Source organism: Rattus norvegicus, chromosome 19 (assembly GCF_021556685.1).
Source record: "Rattus norvegicus strain SHRSP/BbbUtx chromosome 19, alternate assembly SHRSP_T2T, whole genome shotgun sequence".
In the NCBI taxonomy this organism is placed as follows: Eukaryota; Metazoa; Chordata; class Mammalia; order Rodentia; family Muridae; genus Rattus; species Rattus norvegicus.
Genome location: NC_141552.1, coordinates 48,832,854 through 48,857,668, shown reverse-complemented (window position 1 = coordinate 48,857,668; position 24,815 = coordinate 48,832,854). Strand labels below are relative to the sequence as shown.

At 46.2% G+C, this 24,815-nt stretch overlaps 2 protein-coding genes across 18 annotated transcripts; one reads left to right on the top strand and one right to left on the bottom strand.

Moving 5' to 3' along the window:
• Positions 1-425: 425 nt before the first annotated feature.
• On the top strand, positions 426-6,884 carry Cenpt (centromere protein T). 14 transcript variants are annotated; one of them, XR_015643377.1, is made up of 14 exons: positions 426-563; positions 2,180-2,270; positions 2,406-2,493; positions 2,597-2,693; positions 2,795-2,931; positions 3,064-3,100; positions 3,214-3,362; positions 4,573-4,773; positions 4,986-5,096; positions 5,446-5,539; positions 6,004-6,103; positions 6,232-6,399; positions 6,481-6,585; positions 6,664-6,884. XR_015643377.1 is itself a non-coding variant. In XM_087594568.1 (13 exons), exons 1-13 carry the CDS (start codon positions 451-453, stop codon positions 6,785-6,787), a joined length of 1,515 nt encoding a protein of 504 aa, XP_087450694.1. In that variant the 5' UTR covers positions 426-450; the 3' UTR covers positions 6,788-6,884. The 14 variants fall into 14 exon arrangements, 8 of the variants coding, with proteins under 8 accessions (XP_087450694.1, XP_087450693.1, XP_087450692.1 ...); XR_015643376.1 differs by having other exon boundaries at positions 4,944-5,096; XR_015643381.1 differs by lacking the exon at positions 6,004-6,103 and adding an exon at positions 4,009-4,106.
• On the bottom strand, positions 5,816-24,728 carry Tsnaxip1 (translin-associated factor X interacting protein 1). 4 transcript variants are annotated; one of them, NM_001109130.1, is made up of 16 exons: positions 24,391-24,512; positions 19,039-19,120; positions 14,089-14,201; positions 13,815-13,941; positions 12,548-12,641; positions 11,597-11,793; positions 11,089-11,224; positions 10,197-10,366; positions 9,957-10,116; positions 9,753-9,883; positions 9,508-9,633; positions 9,215-9,367; positions 8,980-9,089; positions 7,793-7,919; positions 7,591-7,697; positions 6,744-7,378 (listed from the first exon to the last, which is right to left on the bottom strand). In NM_001109130.1, the coding sequence occupies exons 1-16, from the start codon at positions 24,432-24,434 to the stop codon at positions 7,138-7,140; spliced, it is 2,118 nt and encodes a 705-aa protein (NP_001102600.1). In that variant the 5' UTR covers positions 24,435-24,512; the 3' UTR covers positions 6,744-7,137. The 4 variants fall into 4 exon arrangements, with proteins under 4 accessions (XP_087451129.1, XP_087451130.1, NP_001102600.1 ...); XM_087595005.1 differs by having other exon boundaries at positions 7,065-7,378; positions 13,815-13,999; positions 24,391-24,728; XM_087595003.1 differs by lacking the exon at positions 19,039-19,120 and having other exon boundaries at positions 5,816-7,378; positions 13,815-13,999; positions 24,391-24,504.
• Positions 24,729-24,815: the final 87 nt, after the last annotated feature.

Sequence of the window (24,815 nt, the reverse complement as noted above, 5' to 3'; positions counted from 1 at the left end):
GGCATTGGTGTTTCTGACAGTTGTGAGCTTCGCATAAGGGTTCAGGTCCAATGCAGGAGCAGCAAGTAGACCTTACAGCTGAGCCATGTTCTAGACCTCTGGTTCTTTAAGATTATTATAACCCTTAACTTTTTTTTTTTTTTTTTCGGAGCTGGGGACCGAACCCAGGGCCTTGCGCTAGCTAGGCAAGCGCTCTACTTTTTTTTTTTTTTTTTTTTTTTTTTTAATGAGGAAACCATCTGTTCTGAACTGGCTCCATGCTTTTCCCCAGGGTTAACGTGAGACCGCCTCCAAAATCAATTTATGATCATGTCAGACCCGGCTCCCCAGCTGTCGGACTACAGTTCCCGTGGGGCCATGTGGTAGCATCGCGAGACTTCACTCAAAAGAGGCGGCGGGAATGCGGTGCTTGCTGCAGCTAGAACAGTTAGGAGGGGTGGGATCCTGAACATGGCGGATCTCAGTAGTCCCGACGGCGACCCGACCATACGTACGCTCTTGCGGCACGTGCTGGATACAGCGGATTCGCACACTCCGAGACGACGCCAGAGCACTCAGACGAAGTATGTGAGGGAGTTGTCCGAGCAACTAGGATGAATGGGGAGTGTTTGTTTGCGTTTGAAAAGTAGAACTGGGGGTTGGGGATTTAGCTCAGTGGTAGAGCACTTTCCTAGCAAGCGCAAGGCCCTGGGTTCAGTCCCCAGCCCCGAAAAAAAGAAAAAAAAAAAAAGTAGAACTGAGCCTCAGAGTAAAGTCTGAGATGCTGAGATCTGACTCTGTTCCTAATCAAATTAGTCTCAGCTATGCTGTATGTATGCTCCAGGGTGAGTGCTCCCAGGTGAGACCAGAGTCTCACAACATTGCTGGATCTCTAGAAGCAGAGGGTATGGCTCTGTTTTAAACGCTGTTTCACTCAACCCAGACTAGGGTTGTACTTCCAGATGATTTCACCTTTCCCAACACATACAGCCCTACTCTCTGAGGCTCCCATGGGAGGTCGGGAGGCAGGTACTGGAAAGATGCTTTCCTAGAGAGCAGGGCTTTGCCCTGACTTTGAGCGTCTTGGCTTGTGAACAGGAGGTACCGAAGTATCTACCAGTCTGGAAGAATGCCATCCTCAAGTGGAAACTTGTTCATGATAAGGTGGTTTTTGTTTTTTTCTCTCCAAAGTGCTTGCTAGTGATTAATCCCAGGATCTTATGCCTGCTAATTATGCACCACCCGACCACCGAGTGTCATCTCCTACCTTTTTGGTATTTGAGACAGGGTCGTACAAAGTTGCCTTGGCTTGGCTTGAAACTAGCCCAAACAGGCTTTGAAGACACCATCCTCCTTCCATAACCTCCCTCATAGTTTAGGGATTAGAGGGTTGGTAACGCCAGACCCTTATTCACTCAAGATGTGGCATTATTTATTTACTACCAGTTTGTGAGACAGTGTGTAGGTCAAAGGACAACATTCAGAGTCCATTCTTGCCTTCCAATGTGTGGATACTGGTCATTAAATTCAGGGTACCAGGCTTGGAGGCAGTGCCTTTAACCACTAGGCCATCCAGCCAGTCCCTCCTGCTATGTTTTAGACCTACGAGTAATGAGGTATAAGCTGTGCTTGGGGAACACTGACAGAGTTCTGAGACACTGGACTGGTGAAATTGGGCTGGGGTGACCCATGGGGAACTTAATGTGACACTGACAACTTGAAAGGTTAAAAATAAATTTCCTACTTGGATTGTTACTCTAATGCCCGGAATGGGATAGTCTTCCAATTGTAGCCTATGTGACTAACCTCTACTCAACTATTCTGCTAGACCTCCCTCTGTGAGGCTTTCCCTCACCCCCTGCTAGGTCAGTCATAGTCCTCTGTACCTCAGGGCTACCCTTCCTCCTCTTTCTTGCTGGGGACTATGAAAGGTACAAGTGGTTTCTAGTATTCTGCCTCTGAAGGAGAAGAACGCTTTTTTTTTTTTCTTTTTTCTTTTTTTTCTTTTTCTCGGAGCTGGGGACCGAACCCAGGGCCTTGTGCTTGCTAGGCAAGCGCTCTACCACTGAGCTAAATCCCCAACCCCGAGAAGAACTCTTAAACCACAACCCCTTGTGAAGGCTAATGTCTGCACCTCCAGCTCCTCCCACTTCTGGCAGAATTCTCAGAGCGGGGTGTTTTGGTTTTTTTTTTTACACAGTCCACAAAGAAGAAGGTCTCAAACGCCGTACTCTAAGAGGCAGGGTAGCCAGAGAAAGACGAGTACCAGAAAGCATTCGCATGGAACTGGGGTAAGTGTCCAGCCTACTCCGTGACTGACTTGTTAGAACCCTAAAGTCTAGCAGGTTAAAGACTATTTTTGTTTTGAAGCCTAACTTGAGGGGCTCTCAAGCCAAAAAAGAGACTAGTGGTGCTTGTACCCATAGTCTGTTGGTAGATTGGCTCGAGTTCAAGGTCATGGGCACCTGGAGGAACAGACACCCCGGACTCTGCTGCAGAATATCTTGCTAACTGGTAAGTGGGTATCAGCCTGCAGTTAAAGTTAGGTGCTAGTCCAACAGTCAAACCTATGATTCCTTTCTTTGTCAGCCCCACCCTTTCCTTGCTATTTCTATAGCCCCAGAATCTTCCACTGTGATGCCAAACCCAGTGGTGAAGCCAGCACAAGTACCAGAAGTGGCCAGGCCCTCCAGACGGGGAAGCAGTCGGGGAAGGTACAGAGTGAATTTCCTTCATAGTCTGAGCCACTTCTTGGGGTCCCCAGAAACTAAAATTGGGCTTTCTGATATGTCTGAGATAAACATCATTCTTTTAGCCTGGAGTTACAACTTCCTGAGCTGGACCCCCCCTCAACCCTGGCTCCAGGTCTAAAAGCCCCTGGCAAAAGGAAGCAAAAGCTGAGACTGTCTGTATTTCAGCAGGAAGTGAACCAACAGTTGCCTCTCCCCCAAGGTGAGACCTAGGACACACCTGAGCTGTTTTTTCTTCTCTCCTCTTGGGAGTAGAAAAGACCTGAGAGAGCTTTCTTGGGCTTGAGTAACTCACTGTGGATTCTTCTTCTTACATTTTGATGGACCCTGATAGAGCAACGTGGGGCTGCTGATGGTTCGTCCCTGGCCAGGTACTGTTCCCTGTCCTGGGGTTTATACAATCTGGTGGCCATATTCTAAGAGATGCGCCCCTTTGGGGAAGCTGTGTCTCAGGCCTTCCTGGTATCTGCTTCCGTCCTAACAGCTCCTTCAACCTCAGCTTTGTCCCATCTGTCCAGCCCCAGACAGTGGACAGACCTGGTCTGGCTCGCAGGCGTCCGGTACGCCGACCTGTGAATATCGGTGCTTTTTTGCAGAATCTGGAAAATAAATCCTTAACCTCTGCTCTTCCAGGTAAGGTTGGAATTTTCTCTTTTAGCTTTAGGGAGAAGCTACTACTCTATGACAGACAGGAGGCTCTACTAACTCAGGGCTGCTCCACTTGTGATGAGGTCAGGGATACTGTATTGAGCCTGGCCAGGCATGTAGAAATTTCTGTTTTCCTTACAAAGTATTTACCTGGTACTTTGGTGTATTAGTCAAAGTTCTCTAGAGGAACAGAACGTAGAGTGTGTGAGTATAGGGGGAAGGATTTATTAGAATGGCTTATAGGCTGTGGTCCAGATAGCCAGCAATTGCTGTCTACCCATGCAGTATCCAAGAATCCAGTCATTTCTTAAGTCCTCAGCTGGTCTTTAGTATATGCTGGAATCTTTAAGTAGGCTCTGTTGACAGTGAGGGTATAAACTTGCTACTGAGAGCAAGAGCAAACAGGCAAAGAGAAAGCAGCCTTCTTCCATGACCTTTATATAGGCTGCCAACAGGAGTTGTGGCCCAGATTAAAGGTGGATTTTCCCACCTCAGAGAAGTGGGAAACATCAAATGATTTAAGGAAAAATCCCTAACAGGTGTGCCCAGTCATTTGGATTTTAGTTCATTCCAGATATAGTTAAGGTAACAACCAAAAATAGTCATCATAGCCAGCGCTTGCAAATTCCAGGCCAGTCTGCTCTGCAGAGCGAGCTCCAGAACCATCAAGGCTACATAGAGAAACCCTATCTCAGAAAAAAAAAAAGAGGAAAAAGAATGGCCATCAGGGTGAGTCTAGTCTTAGTCTCTGTGGCTTTCATTACTTTATATTCTTGAACTACAGGGCGTCCTATAGTGCCTGTTAAAAGACGGCTGGGGAAATAATGATCAGTTAGCACTAAGGTTAGGTCCTGTCATACAGAAGAACATTTGCCGGGGCCAGGGAGAGTGGAAAGGGCAATCACTTAACTAGAGCTCCATGAGCCTGATTCCAGAGAACAAGTTCATGTTTGAGGAAAGTGCTGAGCAGAGGATATAAACGGTTTTGGGGGCTATGAGCAAGTTGTACAGGCTGGGGGTGTCAGAGGAAGGCCAGGAAGGGTGGCCTAGCAAGGAGGGCAAGGGAAGGTAGAAGCCTTAGAAGGGACTTTGTCTCCTTCTGGACGTTCCTTAGGTTTCGCTGCCTCTACCTTTTAGTCCCAGGTTTTAACAGGTAGGCCTAGGATATAGAATTTCTCTGGCTCTTGATCTCCAGGTGACAGTCATAGAACGCCTGTTGCTGCTCTGCCAACGGATGTAGTGTTTGAAGACACACAGCCTTTCTCACAGCCCTTAGCTGGCTGTTCCCTTAGTGTGCATCACTCTCTGCCCAACCCTTCTCAAACTGAGGTTGAAGATGCTGAAAGAGTTGTGGGCCCCAGGACACCAAGCACTGGGACTAGGCCGCAGAGCCAAAGTGAGTATAAGGAGCGGCTGACTTAGCCTGGACAAGGGATTTCCCTCCTCCAGTACTTGTGTGTACCCAGAAGCCCCTGCTCAGGACTCCCTCCTTTTCTGAAGAGCAGAGTTCGGGTGGGGCCAGGAGAGTCTGAGTCAATGCTATGGTGCTGTTTGTCCTCCCCTCAGTGAGCAGAGCTGGCTTTGGTGCCTCTCCTTTGCCCTTCTCAGAGCCACAGCCTCAGTCTCCAGAACTAAGAGAAGCAGTGGGATCCAAGGAGGCTGAAGAGCCCAAGGATTTAGAAGGATCTTCAGGGGATGAGGAAACTTCTGGCATGCCAGGTAAGAGGCCTAGTGTAGGTATCCGAAGATGAGTGTTCCTAGCTAGTTTTTTTTTGTTTGTTTGTTTGTTGTTTTTTTTTCTTTTTTCTTTTTTTCGGAGCTGGGGACCGAACCCAGGGCCTTGCGTTGGCTAAGCAAGCGCTCTACCACTGAGCTAAATCCCCAACCCCCCTAGCTAGCTTCTTAGGTCCTATCATACAGAAGAAAATTTGCCGGGGCTGGGGAGCATGTAAAGGGCAATCACTTAACTAGAGCTCCATGAGGCCCTTAGCAATTAGGAGAGTAGACCTTTACAGCTGTGTAAAATGGCCAAGCCTGAACCCCTTGTGCCACAACTCTTTCTCTACAGCAAGTCGAGAATTATCCTCCAGCGCCCAGGACTTACTCCTAGCCGAAGAGCCACATCAATTATTTGAGCCACCCCCATCACCTGGAGTTGCAGCGTAAGAAACCCTGGTTGTTGGGAAGAGTGTGTCCTGAATTGGCACTGTGCATTTTTTAATTCCTCATAGATATGCAGATGACTGCCAAGCACAGCAGCTCAAGCCTGGTAGTTAGAGTCTGCCTGTCAGTCATCCTGGTGCCTGTGCCTACATGTTTACATGAACTTCGGTGAGGGAGAAGCTCCTAGGTCAGCATGTAACCCTAGGCGGCTTCCTAGAGGTCATTGGGCTTGGGACAGGCAGTAATGGATTCCTGAGGGGGGGAGAGAGACTGTCCAATTTGAGATCTGAGGTTTAATAAACTTGAGCAGGTACCAACATAAATGTTGAGGCTTGACTAGGATATTGGGTCTAGACTGAAGGATCAGGGTCACAGGGAAGGAACAGGCTGTGTTAGTTATCACCCTCTCTCCTCCTCCTCTTCCTCCTCTTCCTTTTTTTTTTTTTTTTTTTTTTTGAGACAGGGTTTCTCTGTATACTCCTAGCTATCCTGAAACTCAATCAATAGAGGCTGGCCTTGAATTCAGATTCTTCTGCCCTGATTCCCCAGTGCTGGGCTTGAAGGTGTTGTACCCCCCTCTCCATCTCCCCCCACTCCCTGTTGGAGTCCTTGTTCAAGTTAATTTGCAGCAGTCCCAGTTTGAGCAGAGCCAGCAGGAGTTGTTCCATCAGCTGTCTGCTCCTGTCCTCAGCGTATCTTCCGAGTCTGTGCCAGCCAAGCTTCCGTCCAGGACCCGCACTGCACAGCCCAGGCACCACCAAGACCCCTACAAGGCCGGACTGAGCCACTATGTGAAGCTCTTCAGTTTCCATACTAAGATGCCCGTGGAGAAAGCGGCTCTTGAGATGGTAGAGAAGTGGTGAGTCTAGCATGTGAGTGGGTACAGGTGCCATTTCACAGACAGACTCTTCAGTTTGTTCTATTGCAACCTTCTTGGCAGCCTAGACGAGTATTTCCAGCGCCTTTGCAATGATCTGGAGGTATTTGCTGCTCATGCCGGCCGTAAGACTGTGAAGCCAAAGGACTTAGAGCTGCTGATGCGACGGTAAGTGCACATAAAAGGGAGGCTGAGTATGAGAGGGCTGGTGTTAATTCTGTTTGATCCTCTTTTCCTCTCATACAGACAGGGACTAGTCACTGATCAAGTCTCGCTGCATGTGCTTGTGGAGCGGTACCTGCCCTTGGAGTACCGGCAACAACTTATCCCCTGTGCATTCAGAGGCAATTCTGTCTTTCCTGCACAGTAGGACCAGGCCTTAGCTGGCACCTACTCTCCCTACCTTGGGCATCTAAACAATTGTCAAGGTTCCTCATCTCCTAGCACCAATAAACTCTCACAAATGAGTCGTTCTGCTTTTTTTTTTTTTTTGGTTCTTTTTTTTTTTTTTTTTTCTCGGAGCTGGGGACCGAACCCAGGGCAAGCGCTCTACCACTGAGCTAAATCCCCAACCCCTAGTTGTTCTGCTTTTTAGTGCATGTCTTAGGGCCTGCCCAGATCACCTTCCCCCAGCCTGAAAAATAGTATGAATTTAAATAAAGAATTTTATACTAGAAGAAGGTTAGCAACATTGGAGTATTTCTGTTGCCTTTGGAGGCTCTAGCTTGCTTGCTCTGGCTCTCGAGGTCCTACACGCTTCGTGTCTGCCATCTTAAGTCGATCAAGTGCAGTCTCAAGCGTTACGGAAATTATCCCCTGCCTCTCTTCATCATCCAGTGGAACATCAATTGCAGGGATCTGATAGGCCTGGCTCAGGTAGGCACTCAGAGTCTGCCTGTCCATGGTGGGATCAATGTTCATCAGTGTCCCACGCATCTTCAGTAGGGTCACCTCTTCAAGACTGCCCACAAGGAAAGAAAGACAGGCACATAGGCTTGAGCTCTTCTCTCTGTACCCCGACCCTGAAGTGCCTATAAACTACTCAGATCTGAGTAGTATCAAGCATAGTACCTGTTGCCTGGGGAGACTCAGGTACCTGAGATGCTCTCTGATATGATTGCCCAACCCGGGGACCAGTGGCTGAGTGGGACTCTGGGGCCCAGGGCCACTCACGGTTCCATGTTTAGCTCCTGCTTCAGTTCTTCTAAGTAAGCTTCCTTCTCACTGTTATACTGTTCCCACAGCTTTTGCACAAATGGCTCACTCTGGCCTTCCTCATCCTGTGGGTGCAGTAGGGGGGAAGGCAAGGTGAGGCCATTTGATTGTAGTTTAAATAAGACTAGGGAAGGGACTGGCAAGTTTTGTGTCTTCCTACCTCAGTAAACAATGATCGATAGTTTAACATGTCTGTGTTGCTGCTGTCTGGACCCCAGCCTGCTGCCTCCATCAACTCCATAATCTGCTCTTCCTTCTTGAGAGGAAAGGTAGTTTTGAGGACGGTGCTATGGGGAAAATGAAGTTTCCAACAGGGCCTGAGTAACCGAGTCTGCCAACTCACCCTCCCAGCCCTCCTGGGCCATCCCCATTATTATTTCAACAGGTTATTTTTGTTGTTTTTTTTTAGAAATTTATTATTTATGAGTATACCATAGCTGTCTTCAGACACACTAGAAGAGGGCATTGGATCCCATTACAGATGGTTGTGAGCCACCATTGGTTGCTGGGAATTGAACTCAGAACCTCTGGAAGAGCAGTCAGTGCTCTTTCTTTTTTTTTTTTTTTTTTTTTTTTTTTTTTTTTCCGGAGCTGGGAACCGAACCCAGGGCCTTGCGCTCGCTAGGCAAGCGCTCTGCCGCTGAGCTAAATCCCCAACCCCAGTCTGTGCTCTTAACCCCTAAGCCATCTCTCCAGCCCCTCTGAAGGTTTTTTTCTTTCTTTTTCAGAGTTCTTGAATTCATAATGATGAGCTGCATTATGCTACTTTTTTGTTTTACCTTGATTGATTGATTGATTGATTGAGAAAGGGTCTATATCTATGTTAATGTGGTTGCCAAGAACTCACTCTGTAGACCAGAATGGCCTTGAACTCAGATCCACCTGCCTCTGCCTCCCAAATGCTGGGATTAAGAATGTGCACTACTGGGCTAGAGAGATGGCTCAGTGGTTAAGAGCACTTGACTGCTCTTCTAGAGATCCTGAGTTCAAATCTCAGCAACCACATGGTGGCTCACAACCATCTGTAATGAGATGCCCTCTTCTGGTGTGTCTGAAGGCAGCTACAGTATACTCACATAAAATAAATAAATCTTTAAAAAAAAAAAAGAATGTGCACTACTATGCCTGGCATGTTTTGAAACAGTTTTGTTCTAGGCTAGTCTGGAATTAATGACTCCTGCTTTTTTTTAATCTCTCAAGTGCTAGAATTCCTATGTCACCACACCTGGTGAGGTCAGGAGGTCAGCAGGCTTTGAGGCTGTGGCCCTTTCCCTGAGGCTCCCCTTTCCCTGAATCTGACCAGTCAATCATAGACCAGAGTTTGGAGTAGTCTGGTCAGTCTCCTACCTGAATTGTTCCATGGTTATTGACCCCTCATTCTGAGTGTCAGCATTTATCAGCTCCTTCAGCAGGTGGAACAGTGTGTCTTTTTGGTTGATATATACACTCTCCAAAGTCTATAAGAGGGAAGCAGTTATTAATATGCTGTTTACTACAGTAGTGGCAGGGCCATTTTGTGCCGGGGACAAAAGCCCTTTCTAGTTCCCTGAGGGTAACAGGTAGGACCCAGGTCAAAGCTCACCTTTCCCATCAAAACTGCATAGAACTGACTCATGATCTCACTGGAACGAAAGAGCTTGATATTTTCAAAAATGGTATAAGCCCAGGCCATGGCTTCATTGACCCCAAAGCGACGCTCCAGAAAATTGAAGAAGAAATCTGGAAATGACTCTTTCTATAGGGTGAGGACAATACTTGGTCAGAGCGTTCCAGGCTTATTAGGCCCCCACCCTACTCCCTACCATCTTGAGGGAACTCCTCAAACTGGAGCTGAAGTTTTGCAGAAGCGATGTTTTATAACCAGTGAAAGCTGACCTGCTCCTCTGCAACACGCTCCTTCCAGGCATCCTTAAGGAGATTTACCACCTCCTTTTTGCTGGGCTTCTTGTTCTTCACAGGGCCATCAAACCGAAGGAATGGAGGGATGGAATCCCCAAAGCCCTGAAAGGCAGGTGTCAGCACATGGTTGGACCCCACCATTGCCCTGTTTGTAAATGGGATGATGAGCTCTAGATGGCTCCCCCAGAATCTTAAATGGCCTCTGGCTCAGGACTCCCTACCAGGCCAGGGAAGAAGTCCTTCTCCCGAAGCAGACCCATGCCAATTTCCTCCAGGAGCACATCCACCAGCTGGTCACTGTTCTTCCCTTCAGCCAGCACTAGCCAGCGTTCCTGGCCCCCTGCTATGACACCTGCAAGTTGGGAGAAGAAGCTAGAGCCCGGTCCATGTTGTTCAGCAGGCCCTGGGGCCCCTACAATCATTACTTTCGCATTTGGTCCAGTCAGGCCGCGGTGTAGAGGTGCGCTGGATCTCCTGCAGCTCATTATAGAACTGGTCCCGCTCCTTTAGTGTGCTCATGTGCAACTGCAGCAGCATCTCATGCTCCTTCCGGACTTCTTCATAGTCGCCTCTCAGGCTTTCTAGCTGTAGGCGAGGTGATTGGTCCTAACCACCCACCTGCCTGAGCATACCCTACCATGTCCCTCTACCTGCCCACCAGGCACCTGCTCTTGAAGCTCCATGTTGGTCTTCTCTTGCATTTCGAAGTCTCTCCTGGGCACCACATCTCCAAAGTTGGCTTTCATTGTGTTAAGTTCCATCTGCGTGCGAGTCAGGTCTTGTCGAGTCATCTTCAGTGCCAGAGTTAGCTTCACAGGGTCTTCTCCCCAAACGCCTGCAGAGGGCCCATCGTCTGTCACCCTGGCTCTAGACCTTATACTCAGAGTTGGGTTGAATATTGCTTGGGGCATGCCCTCTACTTGAATGGGCCACATATGTTTGAATTCATATGTTTGAATATTTGTTCCCCATTTGGTGGAACTGTTTGAGAAGGATTAAGAGGTATGGCCGCCTTGGCGAAGGTGTTTCACTGGGGGCAACCTTGAGGTTTCAAAAAACTCAGTACCATTCCCACTGTGTTCTCTGTTTCCTGACTGTGGGTCAGATATGAACTCTGAGCTGCTGCCCCAGTGCCATGCCTGTTGCCGTGATGACGACAGACTGCTATTCCTTTTGGAACCCCAAATCCCAAAAAAGTGCTTCCTCCTACAAGTCACTGTATTTTAGCTCTGCAATAGAAAAGTAATCTACCTCTTCTGCCTGGGACTTGTTGGGTCCACAGCATCACCACCTTAAGGGGTCAGGCTTAAGTAGAGAACCCCAGGACATGTGGTGCTGGGTTTCTCCTGCCCAGGGTCTCAGCTTCCAGCAGTGTAAAGTTTCCTACTTTATTTTGTGATTCTCAGTCTAACACAAAAGATCCAGAGCCTGGGCTAGTGACCCAGACATCTCCCACCATGTATGGACACAGGATAATAAGATATTAGGAATATTGAATGAGCATGATAAATGGTGACAGACAGACTTCAGCATCTTAGGAGAGAAACCTGGGATTACCTGGGCTCTGGGCTAGTGACATGTCTTCTCGCTGGTACCTCAGTTCATTCAGGTCCCCGATGAGAATCTTTCGGGCATCTCGTTCGGTAAGGTAACGCAAGTACTCCTCAGCCAGGCTCTTCCTCAGTTTAGCCACCTGGGGAGTAGGAAATAGACTTGCATTCTTGGTGACCCTTGGAGTGCTGGTTGGCAGCTAGTCACTCTAGGGGTGTGATAAGTTCTTGACAGTCCTCTCAACTTAGGAAAAGGAAAGCAAACCGATCATGCCTGAGTACTTAGCAAGATGTCAGTGCTTCAGCCCATGGAGAGTTTCCTGGTGCCTGGAGCCACCTTGGAGTCTATACTGAAAGGGGCAGAGGGAAGACAGTAGGGGGATTCTTGGGAATGTGATAGCTCCTCCATTCCAGGCAGAAGGGTAGCCAGGGTTTGGGGTTGCCTCAGTCACCACCCCCAGGCTACAGGTACAGCAGGAACATGTGGACTTTGTCAGCTCTCCCAGTTCATTCACCTCACACTGCAGTGAGATCTTCTCTTCATTCTTTTTATCAATGAGTTTTAGCAAATTCATCTTCTCTTTCTTGAGCACAGAGATTTCATGCCTCTCCTCAGCCCTCATGGCCAGAACTCTCTCACTGCAGTCCTCGTTCACAGTGACAATCTTGGCCTTCAGGGGCTCTAGGGACCGGATTTTCTCTCTTTGGTGGGCTAAGCAAAGATAGGTGGGTTGGGTATGGTAGTGCATGTCTTTAATCCTAGCACCGCAGAGAGGAGGCAGATCTCTGAATTGAAGGCCAGTCTGTCTTACAAAGCAAGCTCCAGAACAGCCAGGAATACATAGAAAGACCCTGTCTCAAAAAACAAAACAGACAGGTAGAAAAGCCCTTTGGGGGGGGGGGGGCGGGGCAGGGGGGAACAGAGAACAAACAGCCAGAAATCACAAATCCTTGGTTACACAGGTCATTGGTGTACATGGTCTTTTGCCTGTAGGTGTGTCTGTGAAACCCATGTGTGTCTAGTGCCTGCAGAGACCAGAAGAGGAGGTCAGATCCCCTGGAAATGGCGTTACAGATAATTATTGACTAACACGGAGGTGCTGTAATTCGAACCCAGGTCCGCTGGAAGACAGCCAGTACTTAACTATAGAGCCATCTCTCCAGTGCCTCTCTACTCTCTCCACACACTTGTTTTTAAGGAAGGCAGCAGCTGAGAATAGAAGAAGCCTTCAGTTCTGTGGATGCTTAGCTTGTTCTGGGCAGATGAGAGAGTTCCCAGAAGGACTTACTTTCCTCAGATTCCTGCTGTTTACTACAGATTGCTTCACCATCTTTCTAAAGGAGAGAGGGGGTTGAGGCAAGCAAAACAACTAGAAAGATCAGTTGTTAGTAGAGAATTAAAAAGTCAGAATAGTCTGTTTATTCCGGGGGGGGGGGGGCAGGGCAGAAAGGAGCTGCAGTCTTACCCAGCATCACCTCATACGCATTCTTGATGGAGGATAACAATGGCTTGTATGTCTTGAAATCCTCTATGAAGAACTCAAAGATCTCCCTATAAGGCTGCCATAAAAAAGGAACTTATCATTGCCTGACCCATAGCCCCCACCTCAAGTGGACGCAGAACTATTTCCATATGAGACTGCCTATGTCTGGCCAAGCACCACCCAAGTCTTAGGACCATGAAGCTGGAGAAGAGGGACAGGTGTGAAATATTGCCTCCTGCCAACTCTGAAACTTAGCAACCCACCAGTGTGAGGTAAATATGCCATTCTGCCCAAGCTGGCTCTAGCTGCCCCGGCAGTCAACTTCCTGCCTACCAGATGGATCCTGTATCTAATTTGTCTCTCACCTGTAACCCCTCTTTACATCAAAGACCTATGGAAACGGCATTAACAATTCTAGCTTCCTGTTCTGAACTCAAAGTGCAAGAGTGAAATTCTCCCTTCCAACTTAGATTTAGAATGAGTCTGTAGGCATGTGTGCATGTGCATGCATGTGCTGTGGTTCATAGACGTCAACATTAGGTGTCTTCTTTGAGATAAAGTCACTCTCTTACTGAATCTGAAGTTCACCAATTAGCAAGGCTGGCTGGCTAATAAACTCCAGGAATCTGCCTTCCTCTCACTGGCAACCCCCAAGTACTAGAGCTACAGATGCAGCTGGGCCTGGCTTTTTAGGTAGGTGAGTTCTGGGAATCCAAACTCAGGTCCTCACACTTGTACAGTAGGCTTTTGAGCACTTGAGCCATCTCTCATCCCTCAGAAACATTCAGATGTGAAAGGAGACTCTAGGCCTGCCAACACAGAAGGCTTTTGGAGGCAGGGTTGAACACAGGCTCGGAGCCAGCCTTGAGTTGGAATCCCAGCTCCACCACTTCCCTGTGGGATGCCTTCAAGCGTCTGCTTGTAAGAGTGTGTCCAGAGCCTGGAACACAGGTCAGCATTCAGTAAATGCTTCAGTCATGTCTAGGTCAGAAGTCTGAGATTCCTTTTCATCATCACTGAGTCCCTCTCTAGTGTGTACCAGAGTCTGGATTGCATCTAGACTGACCATTCTTTTTCCTTTAGTTTCTCATTGTTGCCACCAGGCCAAAGGCTCTGTCAAAGGACTTGCCTCTTTTCAAAGAGGAATAGTCGCAAGATGGAGGACCACTTCCCCGTGAAGGTCTATTATTCAGATCTGATGCATGAGGTTTCTTTCCACCCTTGACATGTTGGGTCTGTGGGCTCTGACCTGCAGCCTCAGTTCTTGTGCAGAATCCGTGCTCAGGTCCAGCAGCAGGAGTTCCTTGCGCAGGTAATTCTCTAGTTGCTCCAGGTACCTGGGCTTGGAGATGCTCAGGGGCTGCTGCTGCCAGCTACTGCAGAGGATGGTGGGCTGAGATGTCACTAGCACCCATGGATCCTTGTACTCTTGGTCTGGGGCCGCAAACTCCACTAAGTTCTATGTCCTGGACCAAAACCTAGCCTAGATCAGCCCATCCCCCATTAGGCTGGCCCTGGCTTACTTGGCTCGATTCCGGCTGTCATCTGAACAGGGCTTTCGTTTATGTAGAATCGTCTGGCCACTGGTGTATGTAGGCCATGGTGACAGGTGGCCACACATGGATAACTGCAAGGGCTTAAGGGAGGGACAGTTGGGGTTACTATGGCAACATTAGTCCTCCGTCCACCCCGCCCATTTTTAGTATTGTTGAGGATTGAACCCAGAACCACCTCACACATGTTAGGTAAGCACTGTACTACTGAGCTGTAACCACAGCCTAATATTCTTCTGCTTCCTTACACATGTACGCACGCACACACACAATCTTGCTATATGGCCCATGCTGGCCTTATACTCAAGGCCTTGCCTCCAGTCCTAGATGCTGGGATCACAGGTATGTGCTAGTACACCCAGCTACAGACATCGTTAATATGGTTAATAGTTAAGACTGTGGTCTTTTAGTTATAGATGGTTAGGATTAAATCTCGAATCTTCCTTATTACCAGTGTGACCACAGGTTAACTTTTCTGAGCCTCAGACTTTTCATCTGTAAAGTAGGGGTAACAGTAGTCAGCATCCCAATGCATGAGGCAAGGATATCAGGAGAAAACTGTGTAGTGCCTGCTAGGAATCCAGTAAATCAGAGTTACACTCTTCTATATTGTCAGGGGACATTGAATACTGTCTTATGACAAACAAAAATGAACACTGAAGAGCCCTGTACAACATGCTGAAAGCATAAAGAAATAGGAGAGGAAGCAAGTCCAGGCTACGCCTAAACGGAAAGACAGACCCAACTACAGAGATTAACAAATGGAGCCTGGAAGGACACTGGGGAGAAAGAAGTAGGTGAGGGTCCCCTGGCGAATGGGGTTTCATTTTGAACCATTAGCAGGTGCATTTGGTACAACGTGGTATTTATGGCTTTTTTAAAAAAATCTTTTCGGGGTTGGGGATTTAGCTCAGTGGTAGAGCGCTTGCCTAGCAAGCGCAAGGTCCTGGGTTCGGTCCCCAGCTCCGAAAAAAAAGGAAAAAAAAATCTTTTCATTAAATATGGCATAGAAAAATGCAGTAAGTTGGGTGGTGGTGTACACACCTTTAATCCCAGCACTCTGGGAGGCAGAGCCAGGGCTCTCTGCATTCGAGGCCAGCCTGGTCTACATCATGAGTTCCTGAACACACAAAGCTGCTTAGTGAGATCCTATCTTGAAAAAACCAAAGCCAAAAACAGTAAATAATAATAATAATAATAATAATAATAATAATAATGTTGATGATGATCTTATTTTTTCCATGTGGAGAGTTTTAATGACAGAAGAGTCAGAAGAGTAGAAAGGCTGGCCATGGGCATGTCGGGGGAAGGGGAGAGGGATGGGGAGAGAAGGGACAGGGACAGAGGGGAAGAGCAGAGCAGAGCAGAGAACAAAGAGCATAATAATCTTATATAGCATGCATCAACTCCTGGGTTCTGTCCTAGCCCTGTGTAATGTGGGTACCTGCCTATAATCTTGCAATCCTAACATTCTGCTTGTAATCTGCATGTTCTGGTTGTGGAGATAGAAGCATCCCAAGTGCATGATTATCTTCCACTAGATAGTGGGTTCTAGGGCAGCCTGGATTCTGACTCAAAGACCCGTCCCACCCAAAAATAGTCCAGCCTGGTATCAGGAAGATCTTTGAATTCCAGGCCAGGCTACATATCCAGTTCTAAGACAGCCAGGGCTACATAGAGACCAGTTTCAAAAAGTAAACTATCTGGTAACTCATGCACATAATTCCAGCACTCCACAATTAAAACTTTGATGCCAGCCTGAAATACACAGAAAGACCCTGACTCAAATAAGCAAACCATATGGGCTAGTACACACCTGCATCTGAGCACACGAAGGGTGGAGGCTTGGAGTTCAAGAGGATCCTTAGCGTCACAGACAGTTTGAGGCCAGGTTGGGCTACATGAGACCATCTGAAAACATTTATTCTATGTATGTGAGTACACTGTCGCTGTCTTCAGACACACCAGAAGAGGGCATCAGATCCCATTACAGATGGTTGTGAGTCACCATGTGGTTGCTGGGAATTGAACTCAGGACCTCTGGGAGAGCAGTCGGTGCTCTTAACCTCTGAGCCATCTCTCCAGTCCCATTTTTTAAAAAAGATTTATTTATTTATTATATATAAGTATACTGTAGCTGTCTTCAGACACACCAGAAGAGGGCATCAGATCTCATTATAGATGGCTGTGAGCCACCACCATGTGGTTGCTGGGATTTGAACTCAGGACATCTGGAAGAGAAGCCCAGAGGTCTTAACCATTGAGCCATCTCTCCGCCCATCCCCCCCTTCTTTTTTAACTAAAGATAAACTAAGGGAAAACATTCAGGCCAGGTGTATGTGTGGCAGGGAGTAAAACAAACAAATAAAGGAACCCCCCCCCCCCCCCCCCCCGGAGCTGGGGACCGAACCCAGGGCCTTGCACTCGCTAGGCAAGCGCTCTACCGCTGAGCTAAATCCCCAACCCCCACAACAAACTTTTTACATAGTTGGTGGGAGTGGCCTGTAATCCCAGCATTCCGCTTAGGAGTGGAAGCAGAAAGAGCATGCCTTTGAGACCATTGTGTCAGACTGTCTCAAAACAACTAAAGTGGAGAGTCCTGGGCTTAATATTGATGAGTTTGGAAAGTGTTTCAGATTTTCAAAAGGAGAGTAAAATTTGCTCTTTCTGCTTTTTCAGATGGAGAAAAGATAAGCACCTTACTTTGATTTGAGCAGGCCAATGAAAACTCCATACACTGTGGAAATGGCTGCTTCTTTCCAGGGGTTTTTAGCTTCTAGTGAAGATTTCTGCCCAAGGGCTGCTAGAACATTCATGATGTTCCTCTGAGTTCCCTGCTTTTTGCTTCCCCCTGCAGGTAAAAACTGGAGGGTGCCCCACTCCCAGGAGATGGCAAAACAGCTCCCTCTGGTAGTTGGTGACACCGAAGGAAAATGAACAGAGCAAAAGTGCTTGGACTGCAGGTCTAAGCTGAGCTAAGTCTTTGAAAACTGGCCGAGTCGGAGTGGAGCTGAGGTCTCCTTACAGGAGTGTGGGGAATGTGTTCTCTAGAGTCCATATTTGCTCTTTTCTCCTTACACGGGGGGCCTCATCTTGGAAGTTCCCAGCTTCTTAACATATTTGGCCTATATGTTCCCAAATACTTCCCAACGAACACATTCACACAGTAAATGCAACACAGCACCAACACTGTTCCATTGTCAGCTATAAGTTCATATATATATATGTATATATATATATATATAACTTTTAATAAGTTTGTGTCATATATAATTTTTTCATTTATCAATTTATTCACTATACATCCTGATACAGCCTCCCCGTATATACTTAATGTTTAAAAGTTTGTTTACTTTATGTATATGAACATTTTGCCTGTATGTAAGTGTTCCACATACATGCTTGAAGTCTGGAGCGGTCAGAAGAGGGCGCCAGCTCTACCTGAACTGGAGTTACAGTGTTAGGAACAGGACCCTGATCAAGAATAGCAAGTGCTCGGGGCTGGGGATTTAGCTCAGTGGTAGAGCACTTACCTAGGAAGCGCAAAGCCCTGGGTTCAGTCCCCAGCTCCGAAAAAAAGAACCAAAAAAAAAAAAAAAAAAAAAAAAAAAAAAAAAAAAAAAGAGTAGCAAGTGCTCTTAACCACTGTGGTACCCATTCTAGCCCCATGATGTTTTTCTTGGAGATTTGAACAAATCTCCTTTTTTTTTTCCAGAGCTGAGGACCGAACCCAGGGCCTTGTGCTTGCTAGGCAAGCACTCTACCACTGAGCTAAATCCCCAACCCCACAAATCTCCTTTTTTTTTTTGCTTGCTAGGCAAGCACTCTACCACTGAGCTAAATCCCCAACCCCACAAATCTCCTTTTTTTTTTTTTTTTTTTTTTTTTCCGGAGCTGGGGATCGAACCCAGGGCCTTGCGCTTCCTAGGCAAGCGCTCTACCACTGAGCTAAATCCCCAACCCCCACAAATCTCCTTTTTAAGAAAGGGTCTCTCTCGTGTAGCCAAGGCTGGCTTTATAAGAATGCTTTAAAAAAATTTTTTTTTATTTATTATATATAAGAACACTGTATGGGCTGGGGATTTAGCTCAGTGGTAGGGCGCTTACCTAGGAAGCGCAAGGCCCTGGGTTCGGTCCCCAGCTCTGAAAAAAAGAACCAAAAAAAAAAAACAAAAACAAAAAAACACTGTAGCTGTCTTCAGACACACCAGAAGAGGGCATCAGATTGCATTACAGATGGTTGTGAACCAGGGTTGGGGATTTAGCTCAGTGGATTTAGCTCAGCTCCCAATAAAAAGAACCAAAAGAAAAAAAAAAAAAGAAAAAAAAAAAAAAGAAAGAAAGAAAGGGTCTCTCTCGTGTAGCCCATGCTGGCTTAGAGTTTGCTGTGAAGTTCAGGCTGGCTTTAAACTTGCAGCGATTTTCCTCAGCCTTCCCAGTGCCAGGGTTACAGGTGTGAGCATTGTGCTTGATCTATACAAAAAGTCTTAAAAATAGGAACAAGGAACTCAGAACCAAATCCAATAGAGAAACACTCTGTACTGTGCCTTCACATGCTTGTTCCTAAGTATTTATAGAACTCAAGTACTGTTATCAGACCTAAGGCCATAAAGACAAACGGTATAGGTCACAGCAGACAGGGTCCATTTCAGAATGTTGAGTTGCAAAGTGAAAGGTGCTGAGGGAAGGGACTAAGTCTTTTCTACCTAGAACAGCCTGGGTCAGCTTTCAGATGAGGAAGAAGGACCAGCATGCTCTTACCTCCTCCCCCAGAGCCTAGTGAGCCTGGCTTCTGTGAGTGAGTCATATTTCTCTGATTGGGAAGAAGCTAGTCTGCTGGGTTATGCTTTGGGGTTGTAGGTGGAACAGACAGGTTGTAGAAGGTGACATGTGGGCTTCCAAAAGAAGAGCATCACTAACCAGTGTCCTTCGCTTCTGGGAAAGCTTGCGTTTCTCAATGCTCTCTGCTTCCGGAGTCCCTCCTGAAGATTGTGTGCGTGTTCTGCATAGAAAAGAAGCTGTAGTGGGTGACAGAGCCCATAAAGGGGAGGGAGATCCCTCTGACCCTTCCTCACAGAGTGTGCTCTCCTCTTTCTCCCCACCCCCTCTGTGTGTGTGTGTGTGTGTGTGTGTGTGTGTGTGTGTGTGTGTGTGTGTGTATACGCTTGTCAGTCTGTGCAGGGCATTGTTTAATGGTGAAAGAGTCTGGAGGCCTGGCATCTGGAGTTTCAAAAGGATCAGATTTGAGCAAATTAACCTCCTTTAGCAGTTTTCTCTTTTTTTTTTTTTTTTTTTTGCAAGCGCTCTACCACTGAGCTAAATCCCCAGCCCCTAGCAGTTTTCTCTTAAAGAAACAGAAAATTCTTATTCTGTTCCAAATAGGTTTGTAAAGGTTAAATATGAGTGAGTTAAGCACCAGGTGGTAGTGGCACAGGCATTTTATCCCAGTGCTTGAGAAGCAGAGGAAGGAGGAACTCCAAGTTCAAGGCAAGTCTGGTCTACAGAGCTACTTCTAGGACAGCCAAGACTACACAGAGTAACTCTGTCTCAAAACAAACAAACAAACAAACAAACAAACCAAACCAAAACAAAAATCAATCAAAAAATGAAGGAAACAAAACACTACGAAGACTAAAATGTGCTGTATAGGCTTTAATTATAATAGCAGATTAGGAGAAAAATGGATCCTGAAGAGATTTCAAACTTGAAAGTCAAGCCTTTTGGGAAGGGGCTTGCTCAAGGTAGGGAGGCATTCAAAGAGGGCTACATACATATGGCCAGTGTGACCCAAGTGGAAGAAACGGAAGAGGTGATTCAGTGATCTGCTGGTTAAGGGTATACTGCTAGACAGACTTGTGCACCTGATGCTAGCTGGTGACTTTAAGTATGCTGTTGTACCTCAGTTTCTTTGCTCATAAAAAAAGTGAACCTAGAGCCAGGTGCTAGAGGCATACACCTTTAATCCCAGCACTCAGGACACAGAGGCAGGTAGATCTCTGAGTTCTAGGCCAGCAGGGTCTACAGAGAAAATTCCAGGACAGCCAGGGCTACAAGGAGAAACCTTGTTTCAAAAAACCTAAGGAAAGAAAACAAATAAAAAGTAGGACTAGTATTACCCAAACATGTGAACCCAGTTAGGAAACCCTATTCTGTACAATTCCTCAGGCCTACTTTAATGGAGCAGTGAGACCCCAAACCTTAGTTTTTAATGCCACTTAACATTGAATGTGAATAAAGCAAATGGACAAGCAACTCACAGAGAAGGGCAGATGTAACCTGATATATGTTTGTAACTAACATGGACTAGTAGTCCTGTAATCCTAGCTGGTTAGGAGGCTGAGGCAGGAGGATAGCAAGTTTAAGGCTGTCCTGGGTAATTTGCCCACATTCTCTCGTGACAGAAGGCAGGCAGAAAAGGAATTGGGCTGCGCACAAACCCTAAATCCCAGCACTTGGAAGTCAGAGACAGGTATATTTCCGTTTGTGGCCAGCATGCTCTACATAGTGAGTTCCAAGCCAGGGGTACACAGTGAAATCCTCTTTCAAAACAAAACAAAACAAACAAACAAACAAACAAAAAAACAAAGAAACAAAACAAACTAGAGGGACTGGGCATATACCTCAATGGCAGAGGACTTGCCTAACAGGCATGGGGTTCAGGTTCAGTCTCCAATACTGATTTTTGGTTTTGTTTTTAAAAGACACATATTGGAGAGTAACAAGATACAGTACAATTGGGGTTGGGGAGTTAGCTCAGTGGTAGAGCGCTTGCCTAGCAAGCACAAGGCCCTGGGGTCGGTCCTCAGCTCCGAAAAAAAAAAAAAAAAAAGATACATTACAACTTAATCTGCTCATTGGGGTCTTAATATCTTTTTCTCACCATCAGTCACTATCCCCAATTCAAAAAATTTATTCATTTATTTAACTTAATTTTGATATGATTCTCACTAAGTATCCCGGGTGGCCTTGAGAAATCACTACAGAGACCAGGCTGTTCTGGTATCCATTTTCCTCCCTTTGCTTCCTGGAATTACCAGCATAAACCACTATGCCTGACTATGTTTTTTCCTTTTTATACCTTTGATCTTTGAGATAAGTTCATATGTAGTTCGGTATATCCTTGAATTGAGGCTCCTGCCTCAGACTCCTGACTCATGGAATTACAGGCACGTATTTATTACAATGCCCCTTAAAAATTCTGTTCTTGATCATACTGTAACCACCATGAAAGGGAAAACAATTAGGACGACTATGTAGCTCTCTAGACATCAGAAGAAAATGCCAAATGGAAAAGTTCAGTAGGTTACAGCTGTTGTTAGCTTTGGACATAAAAATCAAAATGAAAACCAAGCACACCCAGCAGAGTCTCATCCAAATAAGGCACTGTGATGGTTTGTATGTGCTCAGTCCAGGGAGTGCACTATTAGAAGGTGTGGCCCTGTTGGAGTGGGTGTGTCGCTATGGGTGTGGGCTCTAAGACCCTCATCCTAGCTGTCTGGAAGTCAACTAGTCTTCCAATAGTGGCCTTTAGATGAAGATATAGAACTTTGAGTTCTGCCTGCGTCAATCATGCCTGCCTGGATACTGCCATGTTCCCACCTTGATGATAATGGACTGAACCTCTGAACCTGTAAGCCAGCCCCAAATATATGTTGTCCTTTATAAGACTTGCCTTAGTCATGGTGTCTGCTCACAGCAGTAAAACCCTAACTAAGACAGGTACTTATTTTTAATTTCTAATTACTTTTCTTATTTTGAGTTTTATTTTATTATTTTATGTGTATGAGTATTATCCTAGGAGGCCAAAAGAGAACACTGGATTCCTTAGAACCAGTTAAGAGAATTGTGAACTACCTTGTGGGTGCTGGGAATCTCACCCAGATTTCTAGAAGAGCAGCCAGCTAGTGCTCTTAACCACTGAGTCGTCTCTCTAGACTCTAATATTTTAATTTTTTATTATTTTTAATTATGTGTATTGTGCACATGAATGCAGGTGTCCACAGACACCAGAGGTGTCAGATTCCTCCTGTAGTTGGGATTACAGGTGATTGTGAACCACCTGATGTAGACACTGGGTAGCAAACTCAGGGCCTCTGAATGAGCTTACCTGCTGGACCATCTCTGAAGTCCCCTCCAGCCCCATTTTTTCTTTCCTCTCTTTCTTCCTTCCTTTCTTTGTGTATGTATGTATTCATGAGCCACGGGGCACAGGGAAGATTAAAGGACAACTTGTTGGAATGACTTTTGTTCTTCTACCATGTGAGATCTGGGGATCAGATTCAGGTAATCAGACAATCCTTAACTCCCTGAATAATCTCTCAGGCTCGTGTGTGTGTGTGTGTGTGTGTGTGTGTATGTGTGTGTGTGTTTGTGTGTGTGTATGTGTGTTGTTTGTTCAAGACAGGTTTTTCTTATCTTTTTTTTTCTTTTTTTTTTTCTTTTTCCGGAGCTGGGGACCGAACCCAGGGCCTTGCGCTTGCTAGGCAAGCGCTCTACCACTGAGCTAAATCCCCAACCCCAAGACAGGTTTTTCTATGTAGCCCTACCTGTCCTGGAACTCACTTTGTTGACCAGTCTGCCCTTAAACTCAGAGATTCACCTGCTTCTACCTCCCAAGTGCTGACTGGCCAGCTAGGTATTTGTTTATTTATTTATTTATTCAAGTGCTGACTGGCCAGCTAGGTATTTATTTATTTATTTATTTATTCCATGTATGAGTACACTGTAGCTGTCTTCAGACACACAAGAGGGCATCAGATTCCATTACAGATGGTTGTGAGCCACCAAGTGGTTGTTGGGAATTGAACTCAGGACCTCTGGAAGAGCAGTCAGTGCTCTTAAACTGCTGAGCCATCTCTCCAGTCCTAGATTCCCTACTTTAAAAAAAATGATTTAACAGAAACCCTAAAGGAGGAATGCAAAATATTTACATTTATATCACAATGGTGGTGAAACCTCAGTGTTATAATTGGCTGCAGGCAATGGGTTCTCAGAAGAATTTCTTGATATTGAATGACCTTTACAGATAGCCCCACTAAAGTGGCATGCAGGGATATGAGAACAAAAGGAGAAAAGCCCATAGGAGGAGAAACATTCTCCAAGGAAATATAAAACTCTAAGGTCTCTTCTATCAGGTTCTGCTTACGTTCTATTGTGCTAAGCTCTGGTGTGTCCATCTTTTTTTTTTTTTAAGATTTATTCATTTATTATATATAAGTACACTGTAGCTGTCTTCAGACACACCAGAAGAGGGCATGGGATCTCTTTTTACAGATGGTTGTGAGCCACCATGTGGTTGCTGGGAATTGAACTCAGGACCTCTGGAAGAGCAGTCGGTGCTCTTAACCACTGAGCCGTCTCTCCAGCCCCTGGTGTGTCCATCTTGTTGGCCTTCTCTAAGGTCTGAAGGAGGAAACCCACAGTGCATCTCTATAAGGGAAACAGTGTGTCATTACATGAATGGTGAACTCCCTAATGAATGAAGATTCTGAACCTGTTTCATATTCTGTGTGTTGTTGGGAATTCTGGCATGTTCTAATTACAGCCCCAGCCCTATTACATATTTTTTTTCATGGATAGTAATTTTCCTGGATTATGCCTTTGATGGGTAACTCTTTTTCAACCTGCTGCCTGTTTCTTGTAGACTAATTTTTTTTAAGCTTCAGGGACAATCATAGCATTGGTATTTCCTGTCCTTGGAACTTCTGCAGGTTTATTACTATTATTATTATTGTTGTTGTTATTATTATCATTATTAATTATTTTAATTCATTTACTTTAAGATGGGGGTCTCTCCATATAACCCTGGCTGTTCTGGAACTCTTATGTAGAACAGGCTTTGTAGCTTTTTTCTACCAAGGCAGCAGACCCTGAAAGATTAGTGTTGAGAATGAAGTCGCCTCTCTCGCCCTTCTTCTATTACTGGGAATGAGCAGGCAGGAAACAACATTCATTAGACACTGAATGCTTCTTATATTCAGGAGCTGTAGAGAATTTCACATATAATTATACTAAGGCACTTCGTTTTCCAGTGTTTAGCTAAGATCATGTATCTAATGATAAAGTACGCCTGCATTTTTGGCAGCACGTAACGTTCTTACTGGACTGACGAGTCAGTCCCAATTCTATTACAACTGTATCGCTGATTCTGTGGCGCTGAAGTCCTAGCCCAAAGAACTGAGACCAACAGACAGTGCAGCGATCTGGATCAGTGTCATTTTTCTTTCTGGAAATATTCAAGTTCTCCCCGCCCTCAGCCCGGCCAGGTGCTACCTTAGCTTGGAGAAACTCTGGTTACGCGTCTGGGGGTTGGCCATGACTCTGGAGCAGAAGCAGGCTAGAGCCGTTGCGGTAGTGTACAGTCCGTTGCCATGGGGACCAGCCCCCAGCGGCCTCCGCGTTGAGGGTGGGATCACGGTTGCGCCACGCCTCCATCCTCCCCGCCCCCGCGAGCACTCTGGAGAAAGTCCTAATAGTAAAGGTAGACCCCGACCCAGAGATGTGGTGCTCTGAGAACCAGTCAGTGCAGCAAATTTGACATTAGCTACAGAACTGAGGCAGGAGAATAAACTGAGACCATGGACGAGAAAGGCAAGCTTCGAGGTCTGGCCACTTGGCCAGCCGGGAATGGTAGTTTTCAGTGGTTCAGAGTCTTCGTTGTATAGGCTTGTGAATGAACAGTTGTGTACTACATCTTC